At 46.2% G+C, this 23,497-nt stretch overlaps 1 protein-coding gene across 1 annotated transcript in view; it reads right to left on the reverse strand.

The window, feature by feature from the left end:
* ADCY6 (adenylate cyclase 6) overlaps positions 1-23,497 on the reverse strand; it is a 400,482-nt gene that overhangs the window by 181,932 nt on the left and 195,053 nt on the right. Inside the window, exons 4-7 of the mRNA XM_085600393.1 lie at positions 16,318-16,467; positions 15,843-15,964; positions 1,240-1,351; positions 533-660 (exon numbers count right to left, since the gene is read on the reverse strand). Coding sequence (XP_085456519.1) covers positions 533-660; positions 1,240-1,351; positions 15,843-15,964; positions 16,318-16,467 — 512 coding nt within the window. The remainder of the gene's footprint in view (positions 1-532; positions 661-1,239; positions 1,352-15,842; positions 15,965-16,317; positions 16,468-23,497) is intronic.

The following is a 23,497-nucleotide window of genomic DNA, read 5'->3' on the forward strand; positions in this document are numbered from 1 at the left end:
AGCAAGCGTCAGGCACGTCTGGGGGAGCAAGCGTCAGGCACGTCTGGGGGAGCAAGCGTCAGGCACGTCTGGGGAGCAAGCGTCAGGCACGTCTGGGGAGCAAGCGTCAGGCACGTCTGGGGAGCAAGCGTCAGGCACGTCTGGGGAGCAAGCGTCAGGCACGTCTGGGGAGCAAGCGTCAGGCACGTCTGGGGAGCAAGCGTCAGGCACGTCTGGGGAGCAAGCGTCAGGCACGTCTGGGGAGCAAGCGTCAGGCACGTCTGGGGAGCAAGCGTCAGGCACTTCTGGGGAGCAAGCGTCAGGCACGTCTGGGGAGCAAGCGTCAGGCACGTCTGGGGAGCAAGGGTCAGGGAGCAAGGGTCAGGCATGTCTGGGGAGCAGAGGGCTGGCTGGAGTAGAAATCAGAAAAGAGTGCACAGGCAGAGGTCGAAAAGAGCTTCAAGGGAAACGGTAAGGTCCATGGGGGGTTTAGTAAGACAGCTGTGGAGTGAACCAGGTTAGTCCTGCAAGGGTCAATGGAATCTGTACTTACGAGATGGCCTCAATCATGTCGACTCCCATCTCCACACAGCAGTGAGCATGGTCTGCTCGCGCCTCCGGAAGGCCTGACACACAGTAGTAACAATCTCCCAGGATTTTTATTCGCAGGCAGTGATTCTCCTGGAATATGCAGAATCAGAACGTGTTAGAACTCGGTTCTGCCGATTCGGATAACAACGTCGTTATGACGTTGTTAAATAAGACGACATGCAGTAACCAAAAAAACACAACAAAAAACACTTGCAGACTGGAAAATAACAGCCACAAAATCTCAGTACTAAGCTACATGGATGATGGACGCGCAAAACACATACAAGGACAACACACATGAACACACAAAACTGGATGCCTAAATACACCATCACCATATGCATGAAGACAAAAATAAAACAAACAACAAAAACACACAAATTGAAGCACAAAAATAAAACAACAAAAACAGGCGCAATCAACTCATCCAGCATCTGTGCCTCTGACAGCTGCGTTCACCCTCAGCGCGACCTATAAATAGGCACCACACCTTTTACTTTGTGAGCAATGTGCACTTTAAGGAACAGATGCAAAACAACCTCAGGCCTCGAGACTGCCCAGGCGGCGCGCGCGCACACACACACACGGACGCGCGCGCGCCTGCCTGAATGAACTGTGCTTTCCCACACACACACACATAGGGCGGCTGCTACCCATAATCCCACCTACCGACGCCAGTTTATCGAAGCGTGCAAAGAGCTCGTTGAGTGTCATGACCAGCTCCTGGGCGGTGCACTGCGAGGCCAAGCTAGTGAATCCTTCGATGTCTGCAAATAGGATGCTGTGGGGGAAAAAGGAATAAAGACAGTCACACCCCCCGCGTACAACTGCAATGAACCAAAAGCGGCGGTGAAATAGTTGTTTAACAGTTTTCCCAGGACAGACATTTCTCGGGGACTCGATTAGCTTTGAACATCCATTCTTTCTAGTTTCACAAATATTTCTGGTACACTCCCGAGTTTTTTGTTTTTTTTTTAGAACTCTGTGCTTCAGTTTTAGCCTGTTCGCAAAACGGCAAGGATGCCTCAAAGTTCAACAACGGAGCTTCCCCCAAGGAATGTTCAGATTCCATGTTCAACGTCAGGTAACAGGCATGCAGATGACAAAGTCTGATGGTGAAGGGAGGGTTAGACATTTAAAGCTATGGAAGATCATCTGCAAAAACATGTTGCGCTTCTCTCAACGATAGTCTACTCAGGGCGCTAGAATGGGTTTAAAGGGAGTAAAGATTACCAGGAGAGGGACAGGACTATTGCACTTCTCTCTGAAAATGCTATGTCGTGATGCTTGCATTATCTCAGCACCACTTGCCCGCTAACCCACATACCCATTACTAACTTTAGTCTCATGTGCGGGTTATCCAATGTCATGTGTGTGCCCTCGTACCGCATATCAAGAATGAAGGCGACTGCTGTACTTGCACTCCGAAGGCGGTGTGAGTCTCCAGATACATGCTTCAGCGGATCTCTTTGACCATGATCATTGCATTGCATGCGTGCATTTTACTATAAACACTTGAACTGCACCATCATTCTTCTCAACATAGGCCTAATAGTAATACCTTCATGGCTTGGTCGGTACAAACATGAGTCCAGGAGCAATCATTTCAGAACATCCAGATAGTGCCAGAGCCGTCCTTCCAGCAGGATGCAGAAAGCATGTGATAACGGTGGGTGCGAGAGAGAGTTGGGGAGGGGTAGCGCTTGTTTTTTTTGAGTATATGGTCGTCCTAATTGTGCTACGTTTTACGGGCTGTGTATAGAATTGATGATACTTCATATTTTGTAATTTGCACATATATTTCGCTAAGTTTGAGCACTTTTTCACCCCACTGATCCCCATTTAATTTTTTAAAAAATCCTTTGTGATCTAAACATTTAGCAATACCAAGAGGTTTCCTAAAATAAAAAAAAATCTCTTCTTTATTATTGGTACCACAGGGACCACTAGTCCTAAAAACTCTTCGAGAATGAGGCAGTCTATTGGGGGTGGGGGAGCTGTTAGAGCACTGAATGAAGCAGTTTTTAGGTCTCGGCTAGCGAGTCCTGCGCTTGCGCAGTCTCGCTCGCGAGACATAATGACTCGGAGAAGAGTGGTTTGAACCCGCCTCTCTTCTCCCCTCTTCTCCATTGGCTGGCCTCTTAAATGCTGGCCAGCCATTGGAGAAGAGCTCGGTCACTCCGAACAGGCCCCGTCCTTTTCGGTTTCGGGGGCGTGTTTTTTGCAACTTTTCTAATTAGCGCAGCCCGGCCCTTTTTTTCGCTGGTGGGCGCGTTTGTTTTTTTTTGTTTTTTTCATCCGAAGGTTCGGCCGTTTCGTGCGCGGCGGGACTGGGAACGGTGGAAAACCTGTAACTTCCGTACGCTCCACCTATGGAGGTCACTGAACTACAGCCCTAGGCCAGATTTCCTGTGGACTGCTTTGGTGTGCCCCTCCCTCACCCTTTTCGGTGTCATTGGCCTGCACCCACACTCGGTGCCCAGTATTTCCATTTGCGAGTGCCCCTGCACGCTTTTCTCCTATGCAGTCCGACCACGAATCCGCCATTAATGGGCTTGGCCGCATTTTAACAATGCTCTTCAGATCCAGCAGTGTCTGAGTAAAAAAAAGCGAGGCAAGCGGAACACGTGAAAAGTGATCGCCCTACAGCTCTCGCATCTGTAGCAAAGGTGCGTTGTTTTCTTTCATAGCTGCCATGAAAGCCCTTTCGCCCAGATGTGGGTGGGACCGAGGCGTGACAGTTGGCTTTTTTACATCGGAGGACAGAAACCCGCCCCTTCCCTCCGCCCCCCAACGGCCGCCTCTCGCCTCCGAGTCTGCGGAGGCCGCGGCTCCATGGCGGCGAACCGGACCCCGAGCCGCGCGCAGCAGTGCCTCTTCCGCAGGGCCTTCGAGCGCTTCCCCTTCGGCCGGTGCGAGCGGAGGGCGCAGAGCCGCAGCTACGGTAAGGCTCCGGCGCGCGCCGCCGAGAGGGCGGCCGGGGCAGGGAGCGGGGTGGAGACTCCATGCCTTAAGTAAACTTTCGCAAGAACTATATATGTTTTATGAGTGTGTTTATTGCACGAACCACATCAGAGTCCAGATATGGATCGCTTTTCAGCCTTATGGTGACGACGTACTGCAAGCGCTAGACTTTTTTTTTTATCTTGGTGCCTTCTGGGAGTTGTAGTTTCTGTTTACATCTATTGCACTCTAAAACGAAAGTCAAGTCAAGTCAAGTCAAAAGAACTTTATTTCGGAGAATCTCTCCATAAAAGGTACATAAAATAGAAATATAAATACATTTAAAATCATACATTGGATAGTTAAAAAGTGTTAAAAAAGGTTGGAACATTAGAACACCAGGAGAGCGATATATCTGCTAATTACATAGAATCAAGTACAATTTAACCCAGTACAAAATTAATCAGGTTTGCATTTTCAGGTACCGCTTTCTCTTGTGCCAGAAAGCCCCCAGAAATTTGGCCACAGCAAACACAATGTAAGCAGCCATTTCACTCTTAAGAATTCTGAAGGCTTCGTGGCACCTGGTAAAGCCCAAATTCCTACAAACGGGAGTGATCCATTTTCTGCGCGCCTCACTATAGCCCGGACAAAAAAATATGATGTGCAGCTCAGTTTCATTGCATACTCTGCATGCCGGGCAAGTACTGGGTGCAGACACAGACCAGTGACTAGTAAGTGCACGTACTGGCAGGGACCCATGCCTCCATTGTAGGTAAAGCTTCCTAATTAGTACAGGGTAAATATTGTCCAGGATTAATTCAAAGCTGTAGGCATTTTTAATACAAAGGAATTGGTGCGTTAGAGACCCTAGGGTTATAGAAGGTCAGAATGTAGGAACCTTAGAATTATAATACAATTTGGTTAAGACCTTTTTGGGAAGCCTGGGGCAAGCATCCAGGGGGTCGTTCCAAAGAGCATCGAGACCTAGGCCCACCAGATTGTTCCTTACAAATTTAAACCAGGCAATGTTCCCCGAATTTGGAAGACTAAGGACTTCCTGCAAACCTTGTCTATAATGGATCAATTCAGGTACAGCCCATAATCTACGCCAGTAAATCAGTGGGCGAAGCGCCACTTCTTCTTCCAGGGGTCTGATGCCTAGGTCAAGTCTTAGTGGCATTAAAGGTGTACTTTGAGGAAGGGCTACTAGGCACCTAAGAAACCTATTCTCCTCTTTAGTCAGACTAGCCAAGACTTTGTGACCCCACAATTCGCTGCCATAGATTACGGCTCCTCTGGCTTGCACCCTGTAGATGTGGAGCGGGGGGCCTATGGGTTTGAGGGTCGACCTATTCTTCCCCACCATCCTTAGTATCCCACCCACATGTTGCGCTAGTTTCAGCCTTGCTTTCTCCTGGTGCGGACCCCACCCCAATTCCTCATTAAGGGTTACACCAAGATATTCAAAGGTGTTGACTCGTTCTAGCGTGTTGTTCCCTATGCGTGGGATACGGTGGAACCTGGGTGGCGGATTGAAGGCCATAAATTTAGTCTTTAGAGTATTAATCTCCAATCCGTGCTCTCCACAAAAGTCCCCAAAGCCGTCCAGCACACGCTGGATTCCCATCGGCGACTTGGAGAGAAGGAGGGTATCATCCGCAAACATAATTGCCGGAACCCTCCTTCCCGCCAGCTTTGGGACGTCGGAATTGGGGACCCTATTGAGGTGATCGATAACCCCGTTGACAAAGAGGCAAAACAGGGTCGGTGCGAGTACACACCCCTGTCTTACCCCTCTGTCAACGGGGAACTTGTTTGATAGGGCGCCATGCCTACCACACCTCACTTGAGCATAGGTGTTGGTGTGGAGGCGGATGATCATTGTCAAAAGATCACCAGGCACCCCCGCTCTAGCCAACACTTCCTACAGCTTACCACGTGGTACCAGGTCGAAGGCTGCCCTTAGATCCACAAATACAGTATAGAGGCTGCCACACTCCAGCTGTATTGTTTTCCAGTATAAAAGGGACAGTCTAAAGACCTGGTCTATGGTGGAAGTCTTTTGCCGAAACCCAGCCTGGAGGGGGCTCAAAATATACCCGTCTTCGATCCAGTCCAAGAGGCGATCCAACAGAAGCCTTGCAAAAAGCTTCTGAGGGACGTCTATCAGACTGATCGGTCTGTAATTTGCCGGGATTAAAGGCGAGCCCCTTTTAAAGATAGGCACGATCTCCGCCCCGAGCCAAGTGGGGGGAACCGCCATACCATGTACGATGGCGTTAAAGAGAACCAAAAGGTAGGGGGCCCAGATTCTGACCGCATGCTTTAAAAGATTGCCCGGAATCTTATCAAGACCTGGCGCTTTTCCCGAGGAAAGGCGAGTAATTGCCATTTCCAATTCCTCCAAATTAAAATCTCCCATCTCGGAAGAGTTATCAGTGGTTAGGGCGGCTAATGCCCCATCCTGGGTTCCTAAATGGTCCAGCCCAGCCGCACTGTAGAGCAATGAAAAATGTTCCTCCCACACTTCAGGAGCGATGTTTCCCTCTGTAGCCAGAACAGGCTCAACTGAGCCATGTTTGACTATTTGCCAGAATTTCCTTGAGTCTCTGGTTTTGAGTGCGGTTGACATTTGACCAGTTCTCCCAGTCCCAGTCTATTTTGGCATTTTCAAGAAGGAGCTTATAAGCAGCCCGCTTTTCCCTAATTACCGATAAAGCCTCCTTATTTTTAAATGCCCGGAGAAGGTCTGCCTTGGCTTTCCTGCAGCTGGCGTTGAACCATGAGGCTCTTTCTCTCCTCACTTTCCTGTCCCGAACCACAGGGTTCAATACCTCGGCAAGATTGCTACACAGGGTCTGATGAATGTCCCCAAGGGAAATGCACCCGTCAGGCGAGGGCAATAGTGGGAGGAGTCTTCCCACCTTTTCGAGGGCTGATGCTACCAGCTCATAGATGGTCCTGATACAGTTTGGTTTCTCTAGGATCTTGTCCCACCTTATTCTTCGCCTATTGCTAGATAAGGTTAGACTTGGGGCGCTTACTCTATTTTCTGGGACAGCAACATTAAGAAAACCATCAACAGCCAAAGAGAGAATCAGGCCATTATGGTCACTGTCGAACCTTGGGGCTATTTTAAAATCTAAGACTAGTTTCCAGTCCTGAAGTTTGATCATTATGTAGTCTATCCGGGACTCCTGGCCTGGTCTATTAAAGGTTGGTTGCGGAGGTGTGTCCCCTTTGAACCTGCCATTGCAAGCTCTAAGTGAGTTTGCAAGGGTCATTGTTATTACTTGGAGTAGGAGTGGTGAGGATGACCTAACTGGCGGACCCGCAATACTTGGAATATCCCAGAGATCATCCTCCTCACTGCTAAGCCCATCCAGGTGATTCGGGAGTGGTTCGTACTGAATATTGAAGTCACCTCCAACCAGGAGCGTTGTTGAACCTGAGAGGGAGTCAAGGAATGTCACCAGGGCCTCCATTGTCTCTGAGGTGCCCGCGACTCCGACCGGTCTGGAATATACATTTACCAGAGTCAGGCCCATTCCAGTGGGCCAGCGTAAGACCACACACAGGATATCGACTGAGTTGGTTTCTAGAATCTCGGCCTTGCAGCCAAGGTGGGAGCCAATCCATATTGCCAAACCCCCGGACGGACGGCCCTTCCCTCCCCATCTGGCTAGAACATTAAAAGTTGCAAACCCAGGGTAACAATAGTTTTCTCTAGCCCACGTCTCCTGGAACATGCATATATCATGTTTCTTTATAAAGGTTGCCCATTCACTACAATCTAACTTGTTGGGCAACCCAGCAATGTTCCAAGATAGAATTTCTATTGACCTCAAAACCGTATCTGTACTTATAACAATCTCATCGGGAATACTTTGTGCTGGAACTGGAGGGGCGCGAACCCCGATACCAGAGCGTTCCCTGGCTGGGACAACCTGTGTCGAGTGGATCGGATTTGGCAAACCCCCACCCACCGCATTTTCCCTCTCCGCCCCTAGTACGGGCCGTGGGGGATACGTATCTAATTCCTCCACAGACACGAAAGTGTGTTCGTGAGGCACTGCGGAGGGGTCAGGCAAAGATAGAACTAACCCGAAAGGAGTGGATTTTTGCGGAAAAGAAATCTGCGGTGGGGGAGTCAGATCAGTATCCACAACCTGAAGCTCCGCAGTATTGGGCCCTTTGTTAAGGAAACTCCTCTGTCAATCGCAGTCATCAATGTGTGATAGGCCATCGAATATATTTGCGACTTCCAGAGGGGTAAATGGCAATCTATAGTTCGCCCTCCTTGGGCCATATCGGTAGCTCCCGGGGAGCACTGTAACCCAATCTAGTGCATTTTCGTGAACCGCAGAAGTGGGTGCATAAGTGTGGCAGTGGTTATCAGTGGGTACAGGGAATGCAAAGGGATATGACGGCATTCGTGCTGGGGCCCTAGAGTATGCATTCGATAAGACTGGAGGTCTTGGATAAAAATATAACAATTCACGGGGATTAATGGACCCACTAGTGTTACCCAAAGGATAGTCGAGAATGTGGGTGACTGCTCTAGGGTCTCTAAAATTAATAATGATTATGTCCCCCTCAATATCCTTATTTCTACAGCCTAGCCAGGGAAGTCTCCGAACATGTAAAATCTCCCCGTTGACATTGAAGGGAAGGGGTCTGTTTAACATGAGCCAATGCATGGTTTTATTTTTAAGCTCATGGAAGCCTTCTTTTTTACCCTTTTCCAGAATCGGGACTCTCGTGAGCACTACTACGTATGGGACTGCCTCTGGGGGTAAGTCAACTTGGTGCCTTGTTCGGTCTCTTGCCCTAACTAGGGGATGATTCCCACCCCTATCAATTGGAATTATTCCTAGAGTAGGGTCTGGTACTTCCTTTATCGATTCACCCGCATCATTTTGTACTTGGTAATGGTGGGCTATATTGGAAGATTTGGCCAAAGACTGGCTATCAAGACCAGCCCTTTCGTTTTTCCTAGTATGAATAGGGGATGAGACTAGTGCCACAGGGGGGGGCAAAACTGAATATGCATGCTCTTTGGGTACCCCCGCATATTTAGTAATGGCCATTTCTAGATCCCCTAAGCGTTGCTCTATATTTTTTAATCTTTCGATTATGGGTAGAGCAAATGACCTTATCAATTGCTCGATGCCCTCGAGAGGGGCTGGGATCGGACCTTCATTAGGTAGACACAGCGGGGGACAGATCGGGTCCGAAGAGGAGGGTTCGATGAGGGTGGAAGGTCTTGTGGTTATGGTGTTTACTATAGGTAAAGGAAGTGTTACCTTTGGCAAGGATATTTTTTCTGAGGTATGTATGGATCCTTTGCCAAAGTCTGAGTGGTTAATCTTATCCCTTGGCAGATCGCCTAGCCTCTTTCTTCTTTTGGTGGGAGGGGGCCTTGGAGCTTTAGGCGCCGCAACCCTCCCCACCTTCTTGATAGTGGCTTTAACCTTGGATTGAGAAGGGATGGTAATCGTATCAATTTCCTTAATAATAGTGCTGGAAGGGAGCAAATCAGCGGAATCATGCAAACTTTTAGAATTATCAAACTCAGATTCTAGGTCTCTGAGCAATACAGGAACATTGTCAGTGGCTAGTGCCTCCTGAGTAAAAGTAGGGGGATTTAGCTCAAAAGGGGTAATAGGAAGCGACTAATCTATAGGCATCCTGTTTTTTATACATTCTATGGACCGGCGTCGCTCGGCCCTTCGTTCAGCTAGCATAGTCTCCTTTCCATTAGCCGCAGCAGCCTTAATAAAATAATCGACCAATGTACCTTTGTTTGTACCACCAGTGATTATGGGCGTGTTTGTGGAAAAAGTCTCAGCCATGATGATTAATGCAGTTCTCTGGGACCAGACTTACGTTTGCTGGCAGGAAGAGGAAATTCCCCCGGTCCGGTCACCTCGGTCTCCTCGTGCCTCTGAGGGCCTCAGAGGGCCCGCTCTTTGCCCGGTCTTAGCCCCGTGCCGAGACCCGCGCGCGTCCCGCTAGCGCGTGTAGGCAGGGAGACGTACATATAATGGAGGGCAACGGTGTTGGGGGAGGAGTCAGGAAGAGGACCAGGTGCGGCTGATCTGCTTCGTGCACAGCACCCTGGTCCTCGCAGTCCTGAATACGCCGGTTCTTGCAGGGTCAGCACACCAACAATGCCCCAAGTGACAGCAGCAGAGTCCCGGTCCCTCGAGCGGCTCCCGCGAAGCGGGGGCCGCGAGGCGCGGTATTAATTTCAAGAAAGCTGGAGTGAAAGTCCAAGGAATCCCTCCAATGGGCAGCAGCACCAGCCAAGTTCACAGACGGAGCCCACGATGCGGGGGCTACACCGCCTGTTTAAGGTGTTGGGGGAGGAGTCAGGAAGAGGACCAGGTGCGGCTGATCTGCTTCGTGCACAGCACCCTGGTCCTCGCAGTCCTGAATACGCCGGTTCTTGCAGGGTCAGCACACCAACAATGCCCCAAGTGACAGCAGCAGAGTCCCGGTCCCTCGAGCGGCACCCGCGAAGCGGGGGCCGCGAGGCGCGGTATTAATTTCAAGAAAGCTGGAGTGAAAGTCCAAGGAATCCCTCCAATGGGCAGCAGCACCAGCCAAGTTCACAGACGGAGTATCTTTGCAGGAAGCAAATTCCCCTGTAAACATGGCTACCATATGGTGAGTCCATACGGAGTGTCAAAAGGTGCAGTAACACGAGTTTTCGCAATGAGAGCCGCTTTAGTTAAACCGTTTAAAAAAAAAACTTTTTTACTTTGGGGACGGGACTTGTTGTAACCAACTGTCCATAGGTTTATAGAGAAGAATCAACATTACAGGCAGTGGTATAAATGGACCAGTACTGCCCGGTACTGAATACCGGCATTTTTTTATTTGTGGAGTGTGTGTGGGTGAGGGGGGAGGGAGGAGTCCAGGCACGTATCAAGAGAAATGTATTACTTTTTAATTTGAGAGTACCTGCACTTCTCAGAAACAAGCAGGTACTCTCGTTACCTGCACTTCTATTTTTCATTTCAAGCACTGATTACAAGTACTAGAATGGGATCAAACCATGAGATTGTGACAGACAATTTTAGATCCCTACCTGACCACGTACATCCTATTACTTCTCTGAGCTTGGCAGGCTCTAAGACGGACAGTAGACACATTAAAGCAGACAGCTGTGACAATCCAACCGCACTTTCCAAATTGAACTATTGATATTAGACATGGTCTGCCCTCTTCCACAAGCCCACTGCCTGCAACTCTTATGTATGTCAATAGTCTGTTATCAGTAGGACGGGCATTGTAAAAATAGCCTGTTGAGGGGTTTGTCAGTTGATCCAGCAAAAAGTAAATATGTGTTACATTTTGAGGTTACTGTGTGGCTCTGTGTGTGGGGGTGGCTCTGTGTGTGTGGGGGTGGCTCTGTGTGTGTGGGGGTGGCTCTGTGTGTGGGGGGGGTGGCTATGTGTGTGTGGGTGGCTCTGTGTGTGGGTGGCTCTGTGTGTGCGGGTGGCTCTGTGTGTGTTGTGGAGGGTCTGTGTGTGTGTGGGTGGCTCTGTGTGTGTGGCTCTGTGTGTGGGTGTTTTTTTTGTAGGTGGCTCTATGCGTGGTGGGTCTGTCTGTGTGGGTAACTGTGTGTGTAGGTGGCTCTGGGCGGCTCTATTTGTGTGTGGGTTGCTCTATGTGAGTGGCTCTGTGTGGGTGGCTCTGTGTGTGGTTGCAAATGCAATAGGTCTCGCATTTGAGAGAGATTAAGCTATTGACATTGTAAATAACAATGCCATTTCTTTAAATGTTTTAAAAACAAAACATAAACAAAAAGAATGTCATGAGCAATGCCAATAGCTCTAACTTTAACAATGCCGAGACCATTGCATTGTAAATGCTTGTTAAATGGGCCAATGGTAGACAGGACGTTTGTTGGCAACACTTTCAAAGAGGTCGATGTCATAACCCTCCATACACAAGATATTTCAAGAACTTATTTCGGGGCCCTTTAAGTCGACAAAGACTTCAACGAAGGGGCAGCAGTCTATCTAAAGAGGCTAGAATCAAGTCATAACCTCTCTCTGAGCCGGAGAGCTCTACATGTTATTGTAGCCTTTTTTCACTTTTAAAAATAGACCATAGAGAAGCCACAAAAAGTCAAGAATCCACAAGAAGGCACAAATCCATACAAGCCACACCTGGGCCAGCTAGAAAGGAACACACACACAAGTTTGTATCTGTAATGAAGATTTAGAAAAAAATGTAGCAGAAGAAAAATCTTGCAAGAAGTAGCCGAAATAATTCGAAAGAGCAGTGCCCAAAATGTAAATTCCTCAGCACATAACATTCTTGCTTGTGCTCTGGTTCAGGGAGAACATGGCCTGGCAGTTCGGGCTGGGCTGTTCCCATGAGGCACAGGGTCAAGACTGACTTGCATATGGCTGCGTCTAAACTGATGTGGCATGGTGAGCAACGGAAATATGGTTTGGAATGCTACCCCGAGCGATTGCCAGTGGTTAGACTTACTGCAAGCATTCCTCCTATCACCTTTTCTTTTGTGTTCGTAATTCAAATTCAAAGTAAACTAGAGTTTAATAGGAAGCTCAGGATTTCACAGCTGAAGACATGAATTCCATGACGAGGGAACTTGTTAGATTTGAAATGTTGTTTCCGTGATGCACAGCCTCTAAATGCTCCCTTTGCTACTTTCAAGCTCTACTCCGTGTTAAGTTAGTATTCATGGTGCAATCTTTATTGCCGCCATCTTGTTCTGTAATTAGGATCGAACTTCTGTCTCATAATGATTGCCTAAGCAGAAAGCCCACCCCTTGTACTTCTCAAGGTTGAGGCTTCGCTGCACTAATGAATGTACCCTCTATTGTTGCATACCTTTGTTGTTAGAGAGACCTGTTCCCACATCTTAGAATGGTAGGCACCAGCCGAGTGGCCTAGGGGTCGAGATGGCATGTTCCCAGCCTGTGCCATAGCCCATCTTTGTGTGCCTTCTTTGTTCACCATGGCCTGAGCTGGAAAATTCCAGTTTAGGCGGGACTATAGACATGTTGGAAATATATATTTTGTGTTACTGTGTAGACGGGGGTCAGACTGGGCTCCGCTGCAGCGTACTTTGCATTAAACAAACTGGTTTGTATTCTCTACTGTCTGACCGACTCTTCATTTATTGGGAAGGCATAGAGGTGGTCGTGAGTGTCCAGAGTGACCCTAATCGGGCCACTTCCTTCAAACTCTTGCAGCCAATCATTCGTGGAGGAGATAGCTATGCATTCTCTTTGCACTCAAGAATCCTACTTAATGACCTGAGGACATTGCTGAAAACTCTTGAGGCAGAGTTGAAGCCCAAAAACACTAACCAGAGAAACTCAGTGGAAAGCGCAAGCGGGCCCATTAGTGATAGCACCTCGTCGATCCATCCATACAACCAGTTCCCTTGTTCCAGAGAGCCCAAGACACGGTAACCATTTTGTGCTCTTTTTGCAGAGTATGCCTGAACCGGACAGCTTTTGGACCTCTAAGATTCATGCTTTAGAAACTGGCAAATGAGATGTAGGTATGGGTAAAAAGAAGAGTTAAAAATAGTCACGCTCTCTACACATAATATTCAAGATCTTAAGAAATTTGCTCTGTGAGGTTAGCAGTTCTCCACCGTCATATGGGAAGCTAATAGGAGAGTGGAGAACAATCCACCTCCGATCTATGAAGTCTGCATCCAACGTAAATCCATCTAATGATTATCTTGATCCATCAGTGTCAGTAAATTGTAAGTGGCTCCTGTTGGCAGAGACAATGGTACTTTTGAGTCAGCATACCATGTACTGGGAATGTCAAGACCGAGAAGGCTGCAAGAAGCAAGCAACTAGCCAGAAAGGGAGAGTTTTTTTGGGGTGAATGAATGGATGAGTCATACCTCACTAGTAGGCCGTGTCTTAAAATCATGCTTTGAAAGATATTCTCTCTCATAGACGTCTGAAGCAATATCACTATTCTTCTTGCTAGAATGAAGGAGATCCGTGGGATCACTTACTGACTCAGATCCGAGGTTCAAGCAACACTGGAAGGGTAAGAACAAAGTAAGATTGGGTGGATATCTCCATTAGCGATAATGGGCAACCCAGGCATGAGCTTAAGCTAATATCCAGCAGTCGACTCGGGTGAACCTGACTTTAGCTTTCAATGGCGCTCAGGCCTGAAATCTGATTATGGGCAAAGTCCACAAAAGAATTTCAGCCTCTGAACCTGTGTGCTTTGGGCAAGGGAAGCACAAGTAAGTCAATTACTCACGCACACAGACAAACCAAATGTCAAACAAAATCAGTGCAGCTTTTGGGATTTGAAGATGGGAGAGGCTGATTGCAAGTCTAGCAGTTTTAACAACCATTTCAGTGTAACAAGAGTTCAGAAAATATTTGCAAATAAAGATCTGCTTTACATGAAAATCTGATATCTCCGCAGTAAAAAATGTAGGTTGAGTTCTAAAGTCAGCCATATGCATATGAAAAGACCAAAACTCATTGATGAACTGAATCATGTATCTCACCTACCATACAAGTTAAAGCACCTTTAAACCAAACATTTAAAGAAAAACAATTCCCACGCCAGCTATACAGCAAATGTCCCATACGTTTACACAAAGCAACACTTGGGTCCTGGGATAGTGCAGAGAAACACAAGAGTATCCTCTCCCATCTTCTAAGAATCATCTTCACTAACGGATACATAAACAACGTCCCTCACTAAATGATAAGCTATATTCAACGAACAAAACAAAAAACAAGGAGTGAATAAGTTACTTAACTTCAAGCTTTTCTTAAGAATCGAATCACCCACCTTCTCAGCGATTCTTCTTCTCCAGGAGTCAGAATGGATCTGAATGTTGTTAGGAATTCACTCACCTGGAGCCATGCCATGCTGCTTCAGTAGACCCCATGGGGAATCACTGATACAGTGGTGCCATCAAACCATTGCCCAGGCCTTCAGTTCTGCTTAATTTCTCCATCGGGGCAGAACAAACTGTGGAGTCCACTTGAAGTAAACAATTGGAAAAATCTTTGGCAAAGAACAAATATTTCCTTAGAAGACAGCGCACCAGTGAAGGTATGTAATCTTGTTTTTCTCATAAATATTTGTTCCTGCAGAGTCATCACAGAGAAATGTTCCTAGAGCAACAACCATGTCAGGAGGAGAGTCCAAGTAATATGACGAGCAAAATACACACAAAAAACATTGAACACTTACAGAAAAAGACTCGCTTCTCATAACAGATTTTAGGAAGAACTGTTTGCGGTTTAGTAAATGTATGAAGGGAATTCCCTCAAAAATACTCCCTATTAAAATAAGAGAAGGTCAGGTCATTGCCCACAGTCTCAGGAGCTCAGAGGTAGCTTCTCTACCTCTTTTAATGATTATTTACCTCTTGAGATTCCATTTATAGAACTATTTGGTGCAGAGCACGACCCACTCTCAGATCATCTGGTTCATCACCGCTCTACCTTTTCTCACTCCAGAGAAGCGAATAAACAATTGGCCTTTAATGACAGCAGCCTCAAAGATTGAAAAAAACTTAGATGCTAAATGAGGAGTTTCCATTTACCCACACTGATAATAAAAGGTGTTGGTGAAACACGGATCATCGCCTTGTTAGGAAGCTTGCAACAGTTCACTTGAAGCTAGTCTGAAAGATTCAAATAAGACTTGTCCCTTTAAGGAAACCATGAATATATGAACATGGAAAAATACCAACATGCACCACAAGCAGGTCAAATTATAGGGAATGCAATACTGATGATAAAAAATGTAGCCATTTAGGCAGTCTGATCCGACGATCGATTAGAAACAACTACCTTGTGCCAAGTGTGACCAGCAGATCCCTGTCCAGAGGGAACATTTCCAATTGGGGATCAAAAATCAAGTCACTAAAAGGGAGCAATCTGCAAAGCCAAAATGGACTATGAACTTTGAGCGCAGTCCCTCCTCCCTTTTTCAAAACACAATAATCGAGCATTCATTCCCTGGAAACTCGTAATTTATTGTTCAACGTTGTAATATGCGGTTTGTAGGTGAACATAATTACATTTTTTTTTTTAAATGGTTGTGGATGTCCCAGAAACCCAAATATGACGCAAAATTGACAGTGTTAAAAACCATTCGCATATGCGAACTATCAGATCATTCGTAGACGCTGCCAAAAAAGCTTTTTAGGTAGTGACCATTTTTCAACAGATTTTTCAAACCACCCGAGGCAGCAACATTAAATGTCTCAATAGCCTATGACTACAACAGGCGCCTGCACCGCAAGTGTCAGCAGCCGGCAAAGTCATTCTCACCTGACATTGTCGTGCTTCTGGATGTAGATTTTATGGAACATCATATCTTCCTTCTTGGTGTTAATGTCTTCCTTCATCTCCATGGCCACATGCTGGGGCAGCACCGAAAGGAGGAGGCGCTCCTAGGAGGCGAGAGAGAATGGGCGGTAGAATGGGCCTGGTACAGCTTCTCCCAACATCTTCTCCAACACTCCCCAGCACACTCAAGTATCACCGTCAGAGGCTTTGCTTTTATCGTCTAAACCATTACCAAACTACCCAAGTGCCCTCATTCACCGGCAGGGTCCTAAAATCCTACACTTTTAACCTCAGGAAAACCTGAGTGAGACCAAAGCTAATGTTCTCGCCCTTTGCTGCAGCCCTGCTTCACCCTTACTGGTGAGTGGGTATTTCCTTCATTTGTGACTGCTCTGCAGCTTCCTCTCTTTTCCCTCTACCAGTTGCCGCTGTTTGCGCCACCTGCCCTAAACAGTACCTGCTGTTGGTTCTCCCTCTGAAGATGCAGCCTGGCCTGGATGTAGCCTCGAGTCTCTTGGAATGCTTGACGCTGTGACACCTCCGCCGGGTAGTGGGTGCAAATCCCAATAATGTTGGTGCACAGAAATATCAGGACATTAGCACTCAGCTGAAAGAGAAGAGAACACATCGGATCAGCAGCAACGCAAAGGACAGACGAGGCAGCAATTGTCCATCAATAAAATCATGGAAGTACAATATTCGCAGATGATAAGAGGTAGGGACTTAAACAGAGAAACCTGCTAATGTGACCATACTTGTCCCAGATTCAGGCGCTGCAGAGGACACCGGCTGAGCCAAGGGAACCAGAAAAAGACAAGCAGTGAATTGGTCTAGTTAATGTAAAAATGTCAAAACAACTTCAAGTGAAAACCCAGAGTTCTAGGAAAATTAGCTTTTCTGAAAAGTAGTAAAAGGATTGGCAACTTGAGATCGCAAGAGGCAAGTAGGTGTGCAATGAGTGATGATAGATATTCAATGGTCACGATATGCATCATCAATAAATAATCAATGGAAAAGCAGTTACATAAACATTTCATAGCGTTTACTTGGATTCAAAGAGCAGGCATGAAATCAATTTTAACCTGTGAGATTATTAAAAATGCAAATAATAAATGCCAGCAGTATCGCCCAATAACTTGACTCAGATTGCGCAAAGCAGGTCCACTAATGTGCTCACACTCGAACAAAAGGAAGGGGAAAAAATAAGCGCACAGATTTTAATTTTATTTCAAGCTCATTAGTTTTGACATATAGCAGTAATACTGAGTTACAACATTTAGCTTTTGTGCTTACTTTATATTTGATTTAAAGTATATATGTCAGTCCTGGAAAACAAACTAGCACTTAAAAAAGCGGTCTTTGGGGGTGTCGGTGCTTTTATGTCCAACTTGATCTGGTGGAGCTTATGTTAAGGCAGCTCTTTCTCGTGGGCAGAGTTTAACAGTTGCACTTTTAAAATTAGGGTTGATTATGTTGCTAAACTGCCCAACTCATCTCGGAAGTGCAAAAGTCAACAGACGTTCTGTAGGTCCAGCAATTTCTCACTCCAGCTTGGTGTACGTCATCTTCGTAGGGTTTCATTTTCCTCCACACCTCCAAGCGCAGCCCTTACCTCATCCCACAACTGGGCAAGCGGAATTCATCGGTCAAGATATCTATTTCCAACTTTCTTTCTTTTGAGACCAGTGAATAAACCAAGTAAACAATGATCAGTTCCCATTAAGCCTGCCATGTTGAGGGGGCGCTCGAAGAGTGCCGTTGGTTACTCTACCCTAGAACCCAGACACACTCAGGCATTCCCAATCTAGGTGGAGAAAATCTCCCTCTGAATCAGCACAAATGGGACAGGCCAGCCTGTTATATCCTGTTATTCTACTCATTATTTGGGGTCTCAGATATGTTCAGTGAAAATCATTTAGCTGTGTGTATCTGAACCTTTTCGTGTCACTTTAAGAGCATGTTCGCAGGCCCTCTTCCATTCACCATCATGCAATTCTCTGCCTAGCGCATTCTCCCAATCCTCTCTCGACCTCGCTATACTTTGGTTATCCATGGAGACGAGGTTTTTGTAGAGCCATGTCACTAACTTTCGGTTGTTCCCTACTGTAACAAGCATTTGCAATGCAACAGGTCTCGCATTTACGCAAGTTTAAGCTATTGCCATTATAAATGACAATGCCTTTTATTTATGTTTCAAAAATGAAAACAAAAATAAAAGGCATTGTTATTTGCAATGTCAATAGCTCAAACTTGCGTAAATGCGCGACCTATTGCATTGCAAATGCTTGTTATTTTAAAACTCCCACATCTCTGTCCTAAAATGTTGGCATGTATGCATAAGGATATACATTTTATGTGTGGGAACTATTTCTATAGCGCGAACCTAACTGCAAGACAGTGCAGTTGTGTGCTTCACCTCCGCGTTTTGTGGTTATTGTATAAAGACACTATGTAATTGTCAAGTCACATAGCCAGTTCTGCATCTTCTAAACTGTATAGTTTTATTTTTTACAGTAGACTGTATGGCTTTAAAAATCTTAGCATTCATAGTTAGACAAATCAAGGACTTACTAAATTCACCTCGAGTTACACAGTGCCATTTGAGAGTTAAATAACCACAAAAACATGAGTCTCGCAATAACGATAAACAAGCCCGGGAGTGGTGGGCGCACGCGCGCGCCACAGCGAGCAATCTGTTTTCAATTATTGCGCCCGTGTCTGGGCACGATAATTGAAAACAGATGTGGCCTGTGCGGGTAACCGACACCAATAGGCTGTGGGCGGAGCAAAGGTGGGACATGCACCCGCCTTTGCCCAATTGCGTGCTGTCTTGCTCAGAAAGACGCAAGCAAAGCCCAATAGCCAGGGCCGGACTGGCCGTAGCGGGCACCGGGCAATCCCCCGGTGTGCCGCACGGGTGGGGGCCGGGTTTGGGCCCCTGGGGGCCGTTTTTGTTAAAGGGCCGGTTTTGCAGCATAGCTGCAAAATCGGCCCTGTAACAAAATCGGCCGAAAACGGCCCGGGCTAAGAGCTCGGCGGCACCCCCAACACCCCCCCCCCCGCGAGGGAGGGGAGGGGGCGGCCGAGCACTTTGCCAGGGCCGGTTTTGGTACCCAGGTCCGGCCCTGCCAGTAGCCCTGTAACGAAAGCTGACCACACGCACGAGCATGTAGTCAGCTTTCAGAAGCCCCTACAAGAAGTCTTGTGCTGCGCGAGCAATGCACTGCAACGCTAGGCGCAAGACCTAAAAAGGAGATTCATTACTTCGTGTGTGTCTGAGGCTCCATTGCATGTTGTCCCCATTTCACCGGTCTGATTCTAAAACCTGCTCCGTAGGTTAGGAACTGGTTTGGCAGAATGCCTTGCTCTTTCCTTAAGAGTTTCCAAAGTCCTTAGTTCGCCTGCACACAAAACAATTCCCAACCTTGGTTATGCTATCATAGCCCAAGAGTTCATTCTTCGAGTCACAAGTACCCCAATCACGTATGGAAGATCGACAAGCAGCAAAGCCGGAGTGCACAGCAACATTTGTGCTGTTTGTGTGTCTACTGCTCCCCAGGCATTTAAGTACAATTCTGGGTAGTAGGGTGGGTTCTCTCAGCTTTTGAACCATTTAACAGCCTTGCTACCAACTGGCTTGAGAGTTGTTTGGTCTGGCCGCAACTATTCCTAGTGGACTCACCCAATCTAGCGCACTTGCTGCCAGTACAACCGGGCAGCTATGGAATAGTCAACGTTCATGGCCCAAAAGACTTTCTCCATGACCAGCAACTGCAGCATTGACTAAGCTCGTCCTCTATCTGACATCTCCCTATAGAGAGCCAGCGTCTTCCGCCACCCAACACAACGGTTACGCCATCTCATTGCCGTGCCTAAATAACCCGTCTTTTGTCCATTTTAAACATTTAAGTAAAATGTTAATCCAAACAATAACCTCAGTCAGTCAGTCAAAATTCCTTTATTCGATAAATTAATATCATAAAAGACACGTACAATCCTAACAAACACAATTAAAAAACTTTGAATAAAACACACAATTCATACCATGAATCCCGATCATAATATGACCTATTTCATATTCAAATATAAATAATGTAAAAACTACAGTTATAAAATTTGTACGTAAAATGTTAAAAATGATCTAATTTAAAACCTGCAATGGGAAAACAATTTTTTTCCTAATGCGCATAGCTGCGACCAAGAAGCTTGCGACGTGAAACATAATTCGTGGAGTACTTAGTTGCAATAAATATACAAGTGCTGGCCTGACCTGTCTAAAACCCCGCTCCCTCAATATCGGCAGCAAAAACTTCCTCCTGCAATCCTTGTATAGACTACAGAACATTAAAAAATGTAGAGTGTCCTGTCTCGAACTATTATCACATTTGCAGGGTTCTGCACGATCCACAGTGCACCAGGTTTTAAAAAAGCCCAGAGAGAAGTGCACCAAGTTAAACCTAAATCTGATTAGGAGGAACCGATGGTATGAGGCGTTCACAACAATCAGATATGGTTCAGGACCAGGGGAACTGATCAGGGCATAATTGGCTCTAACTGTTGGCTTTGTCATTTCTAGCTCCTCACGTTCTAAGGAAAATAAGGTCTCAAGGGCAGTTTTGGTCATTGCAAGATCCTTCTTCGTGATAGTTTCTGGCGATCGGAAGAGGGCCTCGCGACCTATCTTTTGGAACCCAGATTTTATGTATGCTAACCATGATATTTTATTTACATTATCCAGTTTTAAACAGTTATTTAATATTGCATGGTTGAAAGTAATTTCTTTGTTCAGCCAAATCTTGAGCCAATAAAGGAGAGGAGCCATTCTAATCAGATCTGTCACAAAACCAATCCCCACTTCCGTGTGTGTAGAGAAAGTCGGAGTGGACTGTGGGACAGAAAGGGTGTCTCGTAGGAACTTATTTTCAATAAGCTGTATTTTATTATGGTTGGTGTAGCCCCATATCTGGCAACCATACGTTGCGACAGCTAAACATTTTGCCTCGTAAACTTTTAGTAGGGCTACAACTGGTCTGGCCCCTAGTCTTTTAACGAAGCCGCTAACTCCCGAAACTGTCCTAGCAAATGCCACACTCCGGCTATTAATTTGAGGGTTCCAAGTGCCCTTTTCATCAAAAACAACCCCTAAATAGGGGAATGTTGAGACCCTGTTTACCACATCTCCACAACAAAAGAAAGTTTTAACCCTGGATTTCTGCCTTCCCTTCCCCGCAATCAGGACCTGAGATTTTTTCGCATTTATTTTAAGATCCAGTTTTTGCATAAAATCTCCGAAGGCATCCAGCAACTTTTGCAACCCTACTCCAGTGCGGGCCAGAAGCACTGCGTCATCCGCATATAGGAGAACCGGGACAACCTGGTCTCCTATACGCGGGATGTCTAAAGATACCTCTCCCAATTGAGAATCGAGAGCGTTTATATATAGGGTAAACAGCAAGGGTGCCAGGATACATCCCTGTCTGACACCTCTATCTGACCTAAAGAGCCTCGTGCATCGCCCATTTGAGTTGACTCTAATTTTGGCTGATAAATCCGAGTGAAGATCGGCCAAAAAATATACAAGGGAAGGTTGGAGGCCCATGGTCAATAGGATATTCCAAAGTTTGGATCTATTGACAAGATCGAACGCAGAGGAAAGATCCATAAAGCCCATGTATAAAAACCCCTCCTTGGCCACAGTGTATTTATTTATTAAAAGGTGCAAGTTTAAGCACTGGTCAATGGTGCTCCGTTTGGGTCTAAAACCGTATTGTGCATCCGACAATAACCTATTCAAAAAGAAAGGCCGAGAGCAAAGTAAATCTTAGCTTTAGAAACTGGACACATTTTGCTGCACAATTTGCGTTTGCAACCAAACTGAAAAGTAAAGGTCCGCCCAGCAGGTTGCGAAACTGAAAGAAACACATCAGGTTAGAAAAGAGAGGGGTACTTCACAGGTGCACATACAGCTATCGTTCATGGCGGTCACCCACCATGAATTGTGAGGCCTGGAAGTTTCTTCGCCGGGAGAGTCAGTCCTATTGTACTGAATGCAGGGCTTTAGGTGGGCCGGGTCTCACCGGGTCTGAGCACCAGCAGTTTTTTGAAGGGGGCATCGAAACGGGTCTCTATCGGGCTCTGTTTTGTGCCCTGGCACAAGCGGTCTGTTGTTTTCCGGACTGCAGTGACAGCAGGCACATCGATGTGCGCCTGCTCACACTGCTCTTCTCACTGGTGAAGAAGTTACAGCATGACGTCAGGCCAAGCGAGCGTTGTAGAGGAAGGAAAATCCCTGCTTCTTACATCTCTCATGTGCCTGCTTTTTAAAACAGAAGACTCCGAGCGCTGTTGCTAATGAGGGGGCCCTATTGAATAGCGCAAACTGCAAATTGCCACTTCTCTTTTTGAAACTCAAGAGCAGCAACATTGTCGTGGTGTCACCAGGGCTTTAGGTGGAAGCTTTTTCAATATTATCGCCAAGCCACAGTTGCTGCTTATTTATCTTCTGCAACTAACAACCACTGACGAAGCCAACAGGCCTGACTTGTAGGTATGATGTTACTTGTTGTATCATATATCTGGATGCAATGAAAGAAACAGCAACATATATAACACATCCGATGAAGGGACACAAAATTAAATTAAAAGTGAATGCCACGTGTGATACTGCAAATGTAAATCATATGCTTAAACGCCCTTGCGGAAAAGCCTATGTTGGACAAACAGAAAGGAAAATAAAGACACGATTGAATGAACACAAAAGTAACATTAGAACCAAACAAATGAAATCCACAGTAGCAAGCCATTTCATTGAAGCAGGCCATAACATCAGCCAACTTAAGTTTTGTGTACTGGAAACGATAGAGAATAGTGAAGGAAGAGACAACAATAGCAAACTACTGCAACAAGAAAAATATTGGATTCACCACGTGAACTCTTTAAACCTAACGGGATGAATGATAGACTTGAGTACCAATGTTACCTTTGAATATGTCTCCTTTGTCAATAATATCATTATCTATATTTATTTTAAAACATCTCATTTTTCATTTACAAAACAGTGTGTGCAATATTGTATATAGGACATTCGCCAAGCACTCACATTGCCCTTGCCTTAATAACACACCTTGCAATTTTATTAACACATCACCTATACTACATTAAACAACATGTCCGCCAGTACTTTAGTCTTATTTTTATCGTCACTAATTTAGACACACGTGTAGTCCGCGGTTAACTTTGATTCGTTAAATATCCCACTAACGAAAAGCCCCGCATGAACCCACACATCGAGACGAACGCCGGATACAAGTGAATCACTTCAGGTTTACCGGTAAGAGAAAGAGCCCGACATACGGTGATTATCCTTACGAGGTGGAAACTCACGTATCCACTCTGTGATTATTTAAAACCCCCGGTAGACACACCGTGTAACACCCTTACACCGTCTTTCATTAGTCTCCGATATAGTTACGCAGTCTCTCTGCGATTACTTAAAACCGCCGGTAGACACACCGTGCAACACCCTTGCATCGTCTTTTACATGTCACCAATAGAGTCACGGCGCACATCTTTCCAATGCATGTTTAACCTCAATTTTCACTCTGTTAATCTACACCCCGCAAGTAAAAAGCACAATA

This window comes from Triturus cristatus, chromosome 4_2, assembly GCF_964204655.1.
Source record: "Triturus cristatus chromosome 4_2, aTriCri1.1, whole genome shotgun sequence".
Classification (NCBI taxonomy): Eukaryota; Metazoa; Chordata; class Amphibia; order Caudata; family Salamandridae; genus Triturus; species Triturus cristatus.